Source organism: Gambusia affinis, linkage group LG24 (genome assembly GCF_019740435.1).
Source record: "Gambusia affinis linkage group LG24, SWU_Gaff_1.0, whole genome shotgun sequence".
NCBI lineage: Eukaryota > Metazoa > Chordata > Actinopteri > Cyprinodontiformes > Poeciliidae > Gambusia > Gambusia affinis.
This window is the reverse complement of record NC_057891.1, coordinates 10,150,632-10,165,484: the sequence shown is the minus strand read 5'-3', so window position 1 is coordinate 10,165,484 and position 14,853 is coordinate 10,150,632. Positions and strand designations below refer to the sequence as shown.

General features: G+C 39.3%; 2 protein-coding genes across 2 annotated transcripts; one reads left to right on the top strand and one right to left on the bottom strand.

Annotated features, from left to right (window-relative positions):
* Positions 1-5,216: 5,216 nt before the first annotated feature.
* Positions 5,217-7,226, top strand: LOC122827323 (DDRGK domain-containing protein 1-like). Its single transcript, XM_044110129.1, has 8 exons — positions 5,217-5,451; positions 5,824-5,967; positions 6,082-6,200; positions 6,282-6,383; positions 6,454-6,576; positions 6,653-6,691; positions 6,768-6,873; positions 6,944-7,226. The coding sequence occupies exons 1-8, from the start codon at positions 5,364-5,366 to the stop codon at positions 7,102-7,104; spliced, it is 882 nt and encodes a 293-aa protein (XP_043966064.1). The 5' UTR covers positions 5,217-5,363; the 3' UTR covers positions 7,105-7,226.
* Positions 7,227-7,370: 144 nt separating this feature from the next.
* On the bottom strand, positions 7,371-14,347 carry cars2 (cysteinyl-tRNA synthetase 2, mitochondrial). Its single transcript, XM_044110128.1, has 15 exons — positions 13,954-14,347; positions 13,830-13,880; positions 13,632-13,749; positions 13,487-13,558; positions 13,281-13,386; positions 13,122-13,202; positions 12,563-12,692; positions 11,897-12,030; positions 10,676-10,743; positions 10,034-10,100; positions 9,231-9,369; positions 9,031-9,154; positions 8,859-8,957; positions 8,570-8,773; positions 7,371-7,808 (listed from the first exon to the last, which is right to left on the bottom strand). The coding sequence occupies exons 1-15, from the start codon at positions 14,136-14,138 to the stop codon at positions 7,728-7,730; spliced, it is 1,659 nt and encodes a 552-aa protein (XP_043966063.1). The 5' UTR covers positions 14,139-14,347; the 3' UTR covers positions 7,371-7,727.
* Between the last annotated feature and the right edge of the window lie 506 nt (positions 14,348-14,853).

Below are 14,853 nucleotides of genomic sequence, written 5' to 3'. Positions count from 1 at the left end.
AGCATTGGAAGGTTTCCGTTTTTATAAAGAACTCACGGACTGATTGTGTAAGGATGACAGCCCCACAGGCATCTTGTCCCACTGGACAAGTCTGAATGCTGGTGGGTGTGCAGAGTTCACTGGACCAGGAGAAACAAAAGTTACATCTCAGCGTGTCTCCTGGAAATGACACACATAAAAAGAATTTTACAACTAATACCTATGGCGTTTTGTAGAGCATTGACTGCAACTTCTATAGAGAAGTCTGCTTGTGACTTCTGACTTTGAAGAAAATAATAAAACCTTCTGTGCCAATTGTTTTGACTTTTAGAAAGTAGAAATCATTTTGTGACTTATAGAAATTGTGACATCTGTTTTGAACTGTAACAATAATTTTATAACAATAATAACAAGCAACTCTTTCATAGTATTTAGTAAAATTTCAGAATAACCTTAACTGAAAAAGGCCATACAGTGACATTGTCCTTGTGCTGTGTGGCTCTGTTAAAGTTTTGTCTCTGTTGGGTCTCACTTCAAGTTGAAACAAGGAAGCTTTAGCTGCATACCTTGGTGCAAGGTCATCAAGAGGAAGAAAACACCCGCTGCAAACCTCATTGTCAGTCTGCAAAAAAAAGAAAGTGAAAGAGAGTAAGCAGTGTTCTTCAGTTGAGCCTGCGCAGATCAGTCTAGTGCAATTCGCTTTTTGCAGAAACTCATGGCAAACAGCAGTAACAATTGATTAACAAATGGTCCAGGGTTTGAAGTCCCAACCTGCAGAGACTTGGACTTGCCCCTCAGAGACCAGGACATGCCTTCTAAAATCGTGAGCTGACTCAGACTTGTCTCTCAAAAACTTAAGACTTGACTTGGAATTCACTATTGAAGATTTTACACTTGCTTGTCAAAAACCTGACACTTGTCTAATCCATCTCAGTAACCACAAGTCAAAGACAGCAGAGCTTAACTAGACAATATATTGTTTCACTTTCTAATTAGTTTCTGTACAAGTTGTAACTCAAGACTATGAGGAACTTAACACCGAAGCCTGTAAACTTTATTGCTTACCTTTTCACTTTAAGATCGGTAGGGCAGTTTAATATAATTACATGTGTGTATCATGTGACTACTCATCTCACATTAAAACAGTAATAGCATTAAAAACATGGAGGACAAAGAGAATAAAGACAGCGCACCAAGGAAAGTCAATCTGAAAAACTGTCTGTTCCAGATAACAAGTAAAAGCTGGTGGTGAGAGCTCCACAAGTGAAACGGCATGAAGAAAAACATTCTAACCACAAAGATTTTGCAGTCGAGGCAGTTCTCTTCTACCTGTAAGCTGGTGGGTTGAGAAGTCTTTTCTCTATAGATGCTCAGATTAAAATGTGTTTTTGTCTTCAGTAACAAATGCATGCTTTTGCTTTCACTCTGTCTAATTATACAGTTGCTTCAACCACGTGCGCCTGCCTTGGGTAAGATAGAATGTGGTTGGTTAGTAAGTGGAATTACATGAAAAAAAGAAAAAAAAACTACTTTTGTTCAGAACTGCTGTGTACAGTCACTTGTCCTTGCAGGGTCTCATCCACTGCAACTGAAGAACTCATGCTGGTGAACGAATCAACTTAACAATGTAAAGATATAAATGAGAAACACACATACACAAGAGTGATCAAACACATGTTTATTTGTTTGTCTTTGGAAATAAATCAGAGGGAAACCTTATACTGCCATCTAGTGCAAACTATGCATACTGATTCGTTGATTTAAAGTTGGCTTTAGTTAGCTGAGCTGTTTGAATGAAATGAAGTAGTTTCTGATTTTAATGGAGCCTGTATAGAAACTCAATGGCTTCAGGTTGCTGTGAAGAGGCTCAGTTGCAGAGGTTGGTGCTGCAGCAGGTGGCAAACGCTCCGGGTGTGGTGATGAAGCCCTGACATACGGCCATGTTCATACACTGGCGAAAGGAGCTGCCTGAAATCAGAAAACCAAAGACAAACATGTCAGAGCAGCAGCACTTTAGAAATGACAATGTTCTGCATTTTAAGAGAGGAAATAAACCAGTTTATATTCTAATGATCAGAATTAATTTTCAAACTAATTATGCTGGTCTTCTTGAGTACTCACTGATGGCGCCTGTTAGGATGACAGCACCACATGCATTCTGGCTTCTTGAGCATGTCTGAGTGCCGGTGGGCTGGCAGAGTGAACTGCTGGACGAGTAACAGTAGTTACATTCCAAGGACTCTCCTGGGAAACACCAATAAATATGGAAATGAATTAGCAATAAATAATGTCGCTAGACTGTGGAAATCTGCTCACATTTTTATAAACTGTTTATTATTAGGGACGTCCGAGAGTTTTCAGATGATTACAGCTTCCAGACACAGACTGTGTTTGTGTCCTCACCTTGACAGAGAATCAGCAAGAAGAAGAAAACACCCAGTGCATGCCTCATTTTATCTGTAATAAACAAAATCAGTCAGGTTCCAGAAAACCTATTCTTCCTCACCACATATGTGTACCAGAACCTTTAATTTACCCCCAGCTTTGTGATATGAAAGTTTGGAAGCAGGGTGGATTTCTAGACCACACAAGCCATATGTCAGGTTTCTGTAATTTAATAAATTGAATCAGTGATAAATTATTCAAATTTTGTGTGATATTTCCTTGATATTTCCTCATGACTGAGCGACAAAAATATAACAAGTAAAGTTGACTGTACTGTAACAGATCAATTTGTCATTGCTATCAATAAATTTAAATTCATTCAAATGGGAAAGCTCTTGATTTTATTCTATTCTATTCTATTCAGATCTAAGTCCAAAAAAAACCACACAAAATATTTTTTGTGTGTTTTTTATAATGTGAAAATGTTAACACTTGTTTGTCATTAAAGACTACTAAATTGAAAAGGGGCACGCAGAAAGGTTGAAAACTGTTTAGCATTTATTAGCTCGTTGTTTTAAGTTGAGAATTCTCAGATGTCACAATATTGGAAAATGAAATCAAGCAAATGTATAAAATTAGAAAAAAAATGTTTTAATTCTGAAATATGACAAATAATTTACTAAATTTAAACAGTTCAGATTCTCTGGCATATAACAAATATGTCAACAAATCAACCATGGTTTAAACTGACGATAGAAAAACATGCAGTCAATGTTTATAAATGGATGGAGATTGTTAAAAAACAGAAATAGAAAGTTTGAGTCTCTTACCTGTGTCTAGGAGTTAGTGGTGTCTGTGCTCAGATCCTCAGACTGGAGGTTGCTTTCTTGTTGCTCCCCCTTTAAAACAACAGTGGCATCAGCCCTGCCTGCTGATTGGTCAATTCTGACTGCAACTAAGTGAGTTAGAAAAGAGGAAGTGGGAGACTTATCACAAGTTATGATGGTGTAATAAGGGGGAAATAAAGGAACCTTCTAGGATTTATGTAAAAATTCCTACTTTACACAAGCTTTTGAGTGTGGAAATGATACTGTTGATGCCTGCAAAAATCTGAACTTTATTACAAAGCATGGGAACTAAAAGATTGTTTTATGAGTTTTTATTCACTCACTAATCTACCAGCACTTAAATCATAAATTTTCATACTTTTATTGCTCCTAATAAAAGGCTTGCATATTTTCCCAGTACACACAGTTCGAGTACCGTCCATAGAAAAGACGATACAAGTTGCATCAAAATTTCTTTCCTCATAATGGAATCAGTTTTGTAAAGTCCAGGCTTGCAAGCTTCCCTCTGTCTAAACAGAGGTAACAGAAGGTCGTTATGAGAAAACACAGTTTTGACGACGTCTCCAAAAAACTGCATCTGCAGAGTACATCTAGGTTTTTGTGTGCAGGGCTCATGACCTGTTCCTCTCTCAGTGACCTTTCAGTTAATGTTAGTCTCCTGCACTGTTCTGAATGTTTATCATGACACTGTTATGACAGAGAGCTTCAATAAAATATGTCTATGGTAAAAGAAAGTTCTATTGCACCATTGCTTTTTAATATGTATCTGTGCAGATCACTGACATATCTTTCATGCTGAGAAAAAAATCTACTGAATTGAATAATAGCAGCAAGAGCTGGTCTGTTTTAAAACAGAAATCTTCAACATCTAAGAGTAACTGATTACATTAGGGTGACCAAACGTCTGTATTTCCCGGGACATGTCCGTATTTCACGTCCTGTCCAGTGTTTTTTTTTAAAGTGAGGAAATGTCCTGTTTTTTAAATTACCTTCATTGGACCATTAAATTTACAGGCACCAGGGCACTGCGCACGGCGCTGCGTGTGATGTAATCCCTGAGCCCGTCAATGCGGGCAGCCCTGTTCTTAATCAGAAGATAGATAGAGTGGCTGTCAGTACGCCAACAACATGCCAAAGTGCAAATGTATGTTTACCGACGATTTACAAAAGAGTTTCCCCGCTTTCAGACCGGGTCGAGACAATTAGCATTTGTTAATTTATTTTTTCCAATAGCCTACAGAACAGGCATTATTTCATTCATTACTGAGGCTGAGTATCATGTGTTATTGGGAGTTGAGAGTTATTGTTAACTTTTATTGTTAAGTGAGTGATGTTTAGATGAGACATTATTTCTTTCATTGTGCTATTCATTCATTACATTTTGAATAAAATTATCATTTGTTATTGGAGTTATTGCTGCTGACTTTTACTCAAAAGCATTTTTAATAAACCAACTGTAAATATCATGTTATTGTAGGATTACGTAGGCCTATGTTAAGTGAGTGCATGCCACAGACATCTCTATGCATGGGAACAGAGATACCCCCATCGCCCTGCTCCAAGGTGTCCTGGTTTTCCCAAATGAAAATATGGTCACCCTAGATTACATGATCTAATTACACATTTGGAAAAAATTGTTTTTAGTCCTTCAGTTTCAACTTTTATTTCATATTACTGTAATGTTGATTAACAGCAGTATGCGCTCCACCCCACAGCAACATATCTGAAGGTAAGTCATATGAACTCGAAAGGGAAGAATTAAAGAGAATAGTTAGAAGTATAGGACATGAATGGAATCTTAAAGGTATATCAGGAAATGAAGGAAACATAACAGATATTCATAAATTAAGGAAAGCATTGTTTATCTATCTTAAGAATACAAAATTAAAAAATAGAATCTAATTGATGTGAAGTAACGCTGCTACACACTCATGTACAGTAGGTGGCGGTACGCACCTTAAAGTTGCTTGTGATCCGCCATAATAGAAAAGAAGAAGAAGAAGAAGAAGAACATATCTGAAGTACCAGCAGGTGGCGGAAACGCTCCAATTCGCTGTAGTAGTAGTAGTAGTAGTAGTCTTGGTGAAACGTCGCATTCTCGATAGTAATGACGTGAATGGTTATTTATATAAAACAAGTATTTATTAAACCATGGACATAGTGCTGTATATTCTAGCTGCTGCGGTCCTTCTCGTCCTCATTGTGTTCGCGCTGAAGGTGCAGAGGAAAACACAGGACGGTAGGTTAGCTTGAGACTAATGCTAAGGAGCTACGTTAACTTTTAAGAAGTTCTTAACTTTTAGACGAGAACTTTTATAATTCAGAGCTCTGTTTGCTGTAGATATAGACACTTATAAAGGCTGCGGGGATGAAAGTTGTTGGTTTTACTGTTTGCTGTCAGGCTACGTCAGCTTTCAGCTTTCGAAACTATGGAGGCCCAAGAGGTCCTTATAAACGCAATCTTTGAGTCATCTGTTTTGTTTTATATCTTTTTCTGTGCACATATGTATTAAAACAGACACAATTATTATATCAACCTATCAGTCATTGTTGCAATAAATCCATAATGTCAACAATCTGAGCTGGAACCGGATGTGTTGGTTGTTTTCAGCTGATCAGGAGCAGAGGAGGGATGTTGTCCGAGCAGCGGCGGCCCCATTGCGGGCCCCGCAGGAGCGGGGAGCCGGGATGCCCCGCAGGAGGAGGAACCTGGGCGCTGTAATGGCCAACAGGCGGCCTCAGAGACCAGAGGAGGGTAAACTCCAGCAGCTTTCTTTTTGTTTGGTGCAAACCTCAGCTTAAACTTTGACATAAACAGCCCCTTTGGTGAATACCATTGAGTGCGTAACAAAGTTCCTGTGGATTTCAGAAGAGGAGCCTGTGGAAGACGAGGACGCAGAGCTGCAGGCTGCCCAGCCAACTGTAAAAATCGGAGCTAAGAAGCAAAAGAAGTTGGAGGAGAAACAAGCCAAGAAAGCCCAAAGAGAGGTGACTAGACATTCTGGATGCTGGACGTGCAGATTAAAAGGTGATTTTATCATTTCGGTTTGACTTTTTTTATTATGTTAGGCAGAGATGGAGGAGCGGGAGGAGAGAAAGAGGATGCAGGAGCTCCGAGAGCAGGAGAAACGTCAGGAGGAGGAGAGGGAACGGAAGCTGGAGCAGAAACAGGTTGGTTCCTCTTCTGCTGAGTTCTGCTGCGTCACGAGGAACTAAGAGCCTGAGCTGATGTGTTCTGCAGGAGGAGGATGAGCGGCGCGCTAAAGAGGAGCAGGAGCGACGAGAGGAGGAAGAGTACTTGAAGCTCAAATCCTCGTTCATCATTGAGGACCAGGGAGAGCAGGAGCAGCTGTCAGAGGACCAGGTCAGATGTCTGCCACATCTCCGTCCTGTTTCCCAAAGCGATGGTTTTAAACTTGTTCCACTTTTTGTGTTCTCAGTCCCGCACCCTGCTGCAGGACTTCATAGAATATATCCAGGTGAGCCTGAGCCTCTGCTTACATATTACACTCTGCTACAGTTCCTGAGATAACTGGGATCCATTTGTGTCTGCAGACGTCTAAAGTGGTTCTCCTTGAAGACCTGGCGTCTCATTTTGGGATGAGAACACAGGATGCGATCGCCAGGCTGCAGGACCTGTTAGCTGAAGGCGCGCTCACAGGTTAGCACCCGTTCATCATCCAACCATAGCACATCTCCAACATTTCAAGTCACTGTCCGTGTTGCTGCAGGTGTGATCGACGACAGAGGGAAGTTCATCTTCATCACTCCAGAGGAGCTGGACTCGGTGGCTCAGTTCATCAAACAGAGAGGCAGAGTCTCAATCACTGAGCTGGCACAGGCCAGCAACTCCCTCATCAACCTGATGCCTGAGAGCTGCAGCTCCGTCTGACGGGCAGCAGGGGGAGCTCTGCACAATTACCGGGACTGGAGCATATAGCAGCTGAGGCTACAGCTTCATTTTGATCACACTTTTTACTTTGAAAAGAAATAAAAATAACATGTTTTCTTTGATTTAACATCTGCTGAATTGTGACATGAGATCTCAGAATGTTCTGGAATATAAAAGATTTCCCAGAATGTATATATATATATATATGTTTTTTAAATTCTTGAACCGTCTTTTGATTTCAAGTTCCAGGATAGAGTCTGCAAGAAATATCCTCCAAAAGCATATTGGTATCACTGGAAACATTGCATAAAAAAACCTGGGGGAAAAAAAAGAAAATATTTACCTAGTGGCTCAGTTTTTGCTTCCCCTGCTAATAGTTTGTACACCCAATAGGACAGCACTTCATATAATACGGACAGGGATCTATCAGTTCTGAGAACATTAAATGCAGCAGAAATGGGGCCATATTTACTAACTGCTGAGAATCTGTACAACAGTTAACAGTTTTACATTTTGTGACTAGTTTGGTCAGAATCCTGAGCCAAAGATCAAAACCAGTGACGATAAACCTTCAGTCCATCTGATTACTTCTAGGCAAAAACAAAAGAAAGTTCTGAAATCAGTCATGTTTGCTGGTCCGATTCGTGGCTTCTCTGTCCACTCTGAGTCAGCTTTATCTCAAAGGTGGACGTCGCTCCTCTGTCCTGGAAACACAAACAGGACAGAGGTATTCACATCATTTCAGCCTGTGGTGAATTTTTCTGTTAAACTCTTAAATTATTCAATTATATTTTTTAGAGCATATAAAGGATAATTGAAATATTTGGCTTTGAATCTGAAGTGTCAGCATGATGATTCTTGACATGTTATTGGCTGGTGTTTGCAAAGCAGCCAATCCATGAGCACCATTCATTTTACTTGCTGATGATTGGCTGTATCCCAACAGTGGAGATTAGACAGACTGTAGTTGTCAGTCAGAGTGAGGACTGCCATCTTGTTCTCTATTGTCTGTGTTTTGTTCTTGTAAGTTTGAAATAAAGTTATTGGGGGAGAAAAACAAAGCAAGGAAAGAAAATGGAATTGCTATGTAAATAATCTTCACTCACTTCAAAATAAGAGCATTAATATAAATGTCTACTTCAAGAAGTCATAATCAACTGAAAGTTTACAAAACAGCCAATTTAATTAGCCTTTTAGAATTCACCCAGAAGAATGTATTTATGAGGAGCTAAGTGCACCAAATGTCTTTAAAGTTAGCAAAAGTTAGAGAAATTAGCTTTGCTATTACTAAATTACCACTGGTGGTAGTGGTAAGAGGGTTTCTACTGTGTATTAATGCACGCACCAAATTACTCATTTGGTGTGTGAATAATTATGATTTTAGGGCAAGTCTCAGGTATTCACAGATTGTAGCTACTGCCAACACAGGCGGTCTGTATATATACCAGATTCAGATTAAGTTTACCTTTATCACCACTCCTAACGGGGCCAGGTCCTTCCTGAGGGTGTCGCAAGATTTCAGGAGGGAGATTCTGTCTGGGTACAAGTCAGATTTCTTATCCTGAGAGTCCTGACGGGTGAGAGCAAACGCTCGGACTTCGCTTCTGAAACGAGTCAACTGCTCCACCACAGGCTGCAGATTTACCCCGCTGCTCATCACGTCAGCCTCCTTCACATAAAAATAAAACAGTCATGGGAGAGTAAAGAGGAAATCTGGAGTCAGACCACCAGCTGCTCCACATGCAGGTCCTGACCCGACTGTGCAGCAGGTCGATCCCGAACACGTCCAGCACATCTCTGATGTAGGTCACCATGGCTCCAAACACTGCTGGGCTCCGAACGCCTCCCTCTGCCTGAACATAAACACACACACTTCTCACCACAAGGCCGCCACCCCAAATAGCCGAATCAGAGACCCTGCGTTACCGTAGAAACGGGCTGCAGCTGGAAATTTCCATGATAAACCAACTTCATCAGTGCACTGACAGCTCTGGGTGTGTCAAAGTCGTCCGCTAGTGCTGTCAGGATGTTGGATTTAGCTTCAGTCAGTCTGAGGACACAATGAAATGCAGAGAATTAAATGGAGAAAAACACAAATTATGGACGAACCAACAAGACCTTGATACCTCTGCCAGAGAAGTTCCTCCTGCATGGGTGGACAGTGGAGGTGGCCCTTCATGTAGGCCTGAGCGGCGCTAATAAACGTACGGATGGATTCCAGAGAGGTGCGGGCCTCTGACAGGCTGCCGTCACTGTAATCTATAGCTGTGGAGACAGCAGGACAACATCACACTCTGATCTGTCACTGTCAAAGTTCAGACAGAAGAATGCTGGGGCACAACTACTGTTAACACCAGATGTTCACGCACTTTATAAAACACACAGAAGGGTTTTTAGAGAATTATCTTTGGTACCTGATGGCTAAGCCTTCAAATTAAAAAAGATGAGAGTGGCATTCTTCACAGTGAAACCAGTCCTGTACTAACATAAAAGGCCAATCATAAGAAGCCATTACTTGAACACAGACATAAAAAGCCAGATTAAAGTTTGTAAATGTCCTTAGGGACAAAGACTTTAAATGGTGGAGACTTGCTGTGGTCATCAAATAAGTTACAAAGAGGCTTAAGGAGAGGTTTAAAGTCAAATTAACCAAAATCTCTCAACATGAATCAGGAATTTAAATTTCTATTATTCTGGAGTGAAATCATTTTGGAATTTAGCACATAGAAATAATTTAGTTAATCCAAACTGACCTAAAACAGGAAATGTTCAGTCTCTTTTTACTAGATGTCAGAAAGAGAAACAGAGGGTTTTGTTTTTTATACAGAGGAAGTAGATATGTAGAATCAGTAAAAGTTCGCTGATTGAATCAGTTCAACTAACAGCAGAAAGAGAGACTATATACTAATTTGTTTTTCAGGTTACCCACCAGATCTATATTTGGTCGACAGACAAAACATCCGAAACTCTTCAGCAGTGTGAGACTGTAGAAAATCCTGATAAAAGAAAAAAATTATTTACTTTAAGGCATGAAAAGCACAAGATAAGCTGCTGCTGTTTATCGTTTCTTTTGTTTTTCTAATTTAATGAAATGTTTCCAGTTGAGGTAGAAATTCCAAATATGAGATCTATCTGGACACTTTCTAGCAAAACAAACAAGTTTAGAGGTTTTACAAAAGCTTCCATCACATGTAAGTTGCTCTATAGTTTCAGTGAAACTACAGAGCACTAAGGAGTTCACCAAGGCCTTGTTTTTGAACACCTTAACTGGTAGGTAATTGATACTGTGACAGACCTAGAAGAGGTTATTCAACATTACAGAAGTACCTGTAAAAATGGTATGCAGCAGCTGATTTGTTAAGAGAAGGTTCAACCAATCGGCATAACAATGTGAACATAGACAATGTTTACACAAATAAAATGAAAAGGATTTCGCTAATGTGAAACAAGAGTGAAGAACAAGAAAATTTTTTTTTTTTAAATTCAAAGAAGCTGGAGTTTTAGCTGGAAACCTAAACTAATCTTAGGTTTCCAGCTTAGCTTGAATTGTAATAATCTATAATATTTTTACCTTGATAGTGACATAGTTCTTCAGAGATTTTGACATTTTCTCTGGACTGCCTTTATGATGTAAATGACCTAAAAGAATAAGAGCAACCAGTCAGTCAGACACATCTTAAAAGATAAAGTGTTACATTTATATCAACCATATTGTTACTGGATGCTGGACACTGGGTATTGCTGTGGGTAAGTGGGGGAACATGATTGTGTCAGGTGTGAAAGTAGCACAGATTGAAAGACCTGAAAAGACTTTTACAAATTGGATTTCAAAAGGAGTTCACCAGGGCTTAATTTTAGGCCCTGGTGAAGGCTGCTGCTGCAGCCTACATTAAAATTGATTATTATTAATATAAATGTTTTCCCAATTAACTTCTGTATTTCAGATAATAATGGCATTTCTACCACAGAGGAAGAACTTTTATCAAGAGACTATCGTCCTATAAATATTTGGATATTTTTCTTGATAATTCCCTTTCAACATGTTTAAGTTAGTTAAAAAAGTTAAAATAGACTTTAATTGTAAAAATAGTGTTTGTTTCCATTTCTGGCTCCCTGTTTTAATCTTATTTACATTTCTTATGCAGACATTTTTTGCACGGTCCTGATTAGATTTGACGTTTTTTTGGCTCTTCACAGTTTATGACTAACTTTGTTGTACACAACACATCACTCTGTACTTTACATCTGGTTTATTGGACCTCGTTAAGCCATAAAACACTGGTGTATTTTGTGGATGCCACTAAATTTGTCACTGCCACTAAGATGTGTGAAAAATATCCAGATATCAGTATTGTGTACCGAGACAAAGTTATAGGAGCTGGGTCAAAAATTTTATGATTTGCCAGTCATCTTTTCCTCAGTATGCTAAACAGTTTGTACATGTGTAGTTATCCATGTACAAACTGGATAACTACACATGTACAAAAGCACTCAGATGGAAACAAGAATTTCTGGCCACTCCCAAAAGAATTTGGAACATTTTCATATTCCCTCCCTGCTGCTTTGCTGATGCAACACTTTCACTCCAACTGCTGTATCACTTGAACTTTACACACATGCTACACATGAATATTTCACACTCAAACACCCAAGAAGTATTGAAATATATTGATAAAATGTGTCAAAAAGTATGATTGCTAAGAGAGACATAAGTCCTTAAATTAAAGAAGAGTCCTCATATTTGCCTCAAGTGACAAAGTCCAAAAGGCTTTAGAAAATGTAAAGGATTCACCTGAATGAAGGAAATAGTTGGCCCACTGTCCACACTGATGAAAGGCTTCACTCTGAGCGATCTCATTCTCATGGTGAGGGAAGGCCAGGTCGATTCCTCCAGAATGAATATCCAGCTGATTCCCAAACATGTGGCTGAAAGCAGCAGCACAATGAGATAGCTGTTAAAAATTGTACCAGTAACTGCTGTTACCCCTCAATAAGATGAAAAATGAACTCAACTCATTCTCACACTTTAATCCACTGTGAGCGATTTTTAATTCTGCAGTTTCAAACAGATGAAGTCTCAAGAGTCCAATTGAAACCAAATATCTACATTCACTGTTTAAAAAGACTTTATTTCTCTCTGTCTGACATGAAATCAGACAAAACTTTTCATTGTACAGGTCAATTAGAATTAGATGGATTTTTAGTGAAATCATATGAGAGTCAATCAACTACACACAATTATTTCCTTCAGAAACACTTTGAATAAAGAAAGTATATTCATTAATAAAGAAAATGATGGTTAAAACAAATATCTACATGTTTAGTTTATGTAACATAGCTTTTTCAGATTAAATTTAAAAAAATCTCCAATGCAGCAGTGACGAAGTTCATTTGCTCCACTGTGATACAGTTTATTGGCAGGTCTAGACAATAGAAAACAAAGTTTGGTGAATCCAACCTGGCAACAGTGGAGCACTCAATGTGCCAGCCGGGTCTTCCTCGGCCCCACGGAGATTCCCAGTGTGGCTCCTGAGCTTTAGACCGCTTCCACAGAGCAAAATCCCTGGAGTCTCGTTTGTTTGAGCTACCTGGAGGAAAAAACATTTATTAGTATGTTATATTATTGGATAACTAAGTGGTAAAATATAATATCTACAATTAGAAGAAAAAAAATGCACTGCAGGTTTCTTGAAAAAAACCAGCTGGTCACTTGGAAGTTAACCCTAAACTACAAAATAATTCCCATTTATGATTTAAAGGATAGAGTTGGAAGCAGAAATTGACTAAACGATACATAACCATATTGGTTTAGCTCAGCCTGTAATACGTCCAGCTGCACAGCAGCCACAACGAGAGGAAGTGAATACACTAATAAATCAGAACTAACCCAACAGAGCTCCTCCAATATGTTATCATATATTGGAGGAGCATTGGAGGAGTTCAACTCTCATAGGTTGAACTCAAAAATTTGGAAAAACATGATATTCATCTTCTCAAAATGCCTTCTCAATGCCTACCAGACTGCCCAGGAGGGCTAACAGCTCCAATAAACTTCCCATAGCGGTCACCGATGGACTGCACGTCAAAATATACGTCGCCTGCAACAAAAGAAGCAGACTCAGACACAAGAAAAACACAAGCGTTATTTTAGAAAAGTAGAAATGATTCATGTTCACCTTCCTTTGTGGCATAAGCATGCCCATTTCTGATGATCCCCTCAATAAATGCAACAATATGATGCACATTCTCCGTGACTCTTAGATACACAGCAGGGGGAACCACCTGAAAGACAAGCAGAAGTCAAACTTTATTTATTTATTTTTTTTACAACATAGCAATCATCCTCTCTTCTGAGGAGACATGATTATAGTTTGTAATGTACCTTTAATGACAGCATATCCCTCTTGAATTCCTCCTCATACATTCTGGAAATGACATCTGGAGAAACATTTTCCTGTCATGAGAAGAAAACACTAAACAACCGCTCTGCAGTCTCCCTGTGTTGGACATATTAATGTGATCCAAACCTCCCAACTTCTTCTGATGATTTTGTCATCGATGTCAGTGATGACCATGGCGTGGATCACAGTGACACCAAACAACCTGGTCAGGATCCTCTGCAGGATGTCAAACCTGACATAAGAACTGGGAGGAAGCAGAGGGTTCAGGTTCACTCATTCAGTCCTGCCTCTCAACCTGGAATAGATCAGTGTCGACTTGTTTACCATGCATGGCCCAGGTGAGCATGGTCATACACTGTAGGTCCACAGCTGTACCTGTTATATAAAACAAGCTTTGTGGCTCATAAAAGCAGATAAAGTCAGAGTGAGAGTCATGTGAGTTCCCTACCAGGTGGCTGTTCCTTCTCTTGCCAGGATCAGAGCTTCTTTCTGTTTGGTCAAGCTGTTGAAGATCTTTATTCCCGTGTCGAAGCCTTTAGGAGTGATCCAGGCCTTCCCCGAAACACTGTGTCTGACAGGGACACAGCAGCTGGAGATGAAGACCCTGCAGAGGGCCTTTCCACTCCGGATCATGGTTCAGCTCATTCAGTCACAGTGCCCTCTGAGCAACCGCTGTTAGCTGTTAGCTTCTGTTAGCTTCTGGAGCAGCAGCTACACCATTCAGTGTCCCAGCTGTAATCATCAACATGCCGTACACCCCACCTCTATATCTGTTATTAGCGTAATAATACTGAAAGTGATTTGAAATTAAATCATGCTAACATATAGGCTTCCAGCTCAGTGACGTCTACGGCTAATTTGAATATTTGAGACGTAATGACGTCGTAATTATTTTGTAACTTTATTATTTCTATTTTTCCATTCATGTACTCTCTTATTTAATGTGTTCAAAATGAGTGTGTTTTCATAATGAATGTTGAGAAAGAAATTCGTCCCTGAAAGATTGCATGTCAGAACTGCCGCCATGTTGTGAGTTGCATTTTTGTTAAAGAAAGAGCTGAATAAGGTTTATTTGGTTCAAGTTCCGTGTACTTTGCATAGTAAACAACAAATGGAAAATAAATAAATAAATATATATATACATATATAATATTTCTCTGTACAGTTAAGCCCAAAACTACTCCTGTCACATTTACCTATATGTTTATTTTTATTCAGCATTCAGCTGACTTTTTTCCTCATATTTCTCAAAAGATAATAACACGACATACAAATAATAAATGGTTTGAATTGGGAGAAAATTTCCAGTGAACAGAACTTTTGTGGCATATTTCTGCAGTCAGACTAA

Bases quoted from the DNA above. Each gene is read 5' to 3' on its own strand.
- LOC122827323 (XM_044110129.1), top strand. From the start codon at position 5,364: ATGGACATAGTGCTGTATATTCTAGCTGCTGCGGTCCTTCTCGTCCTC. The intron at 5,452-5,823 runs GTAGGTTAGCTT...GGTTGTTTTCAG, and splicing joins GCAGAGGAAAACACAGGACG to CTGATCAGGAGCAGAGGAGG. The intron at 6,577-6,652 runs GTCAGATGTCTG...TTGTGTTCTCAG, and splicing joins AGCAGCTGTCAGAGGACCAG to TCCCGCACCCTGCTGCAGGA.
- cars2 (XM_044110128.1), bottom strand. From the start codon at position 14,138: ATGATCCGGAGTGGAAAGGCCCTCTGCAGGGTCTTCATCTCCAGCTGC. The intron at 8,958-9,030 runs GTAACGCAGGGT...GTTTATGTTCAG, and splicing joins AGCTGCAGCCCGTTTCTACG to GCAGAGGGAGGCGTTCGGAG. The intron at 8,774-8,858 runs GTCAGGACCTGC...TTTTATGTGAAG, and splicing joins TCGACCTGCTGCACAGTCGG to GAGGCTGACGTGATGAGCAG.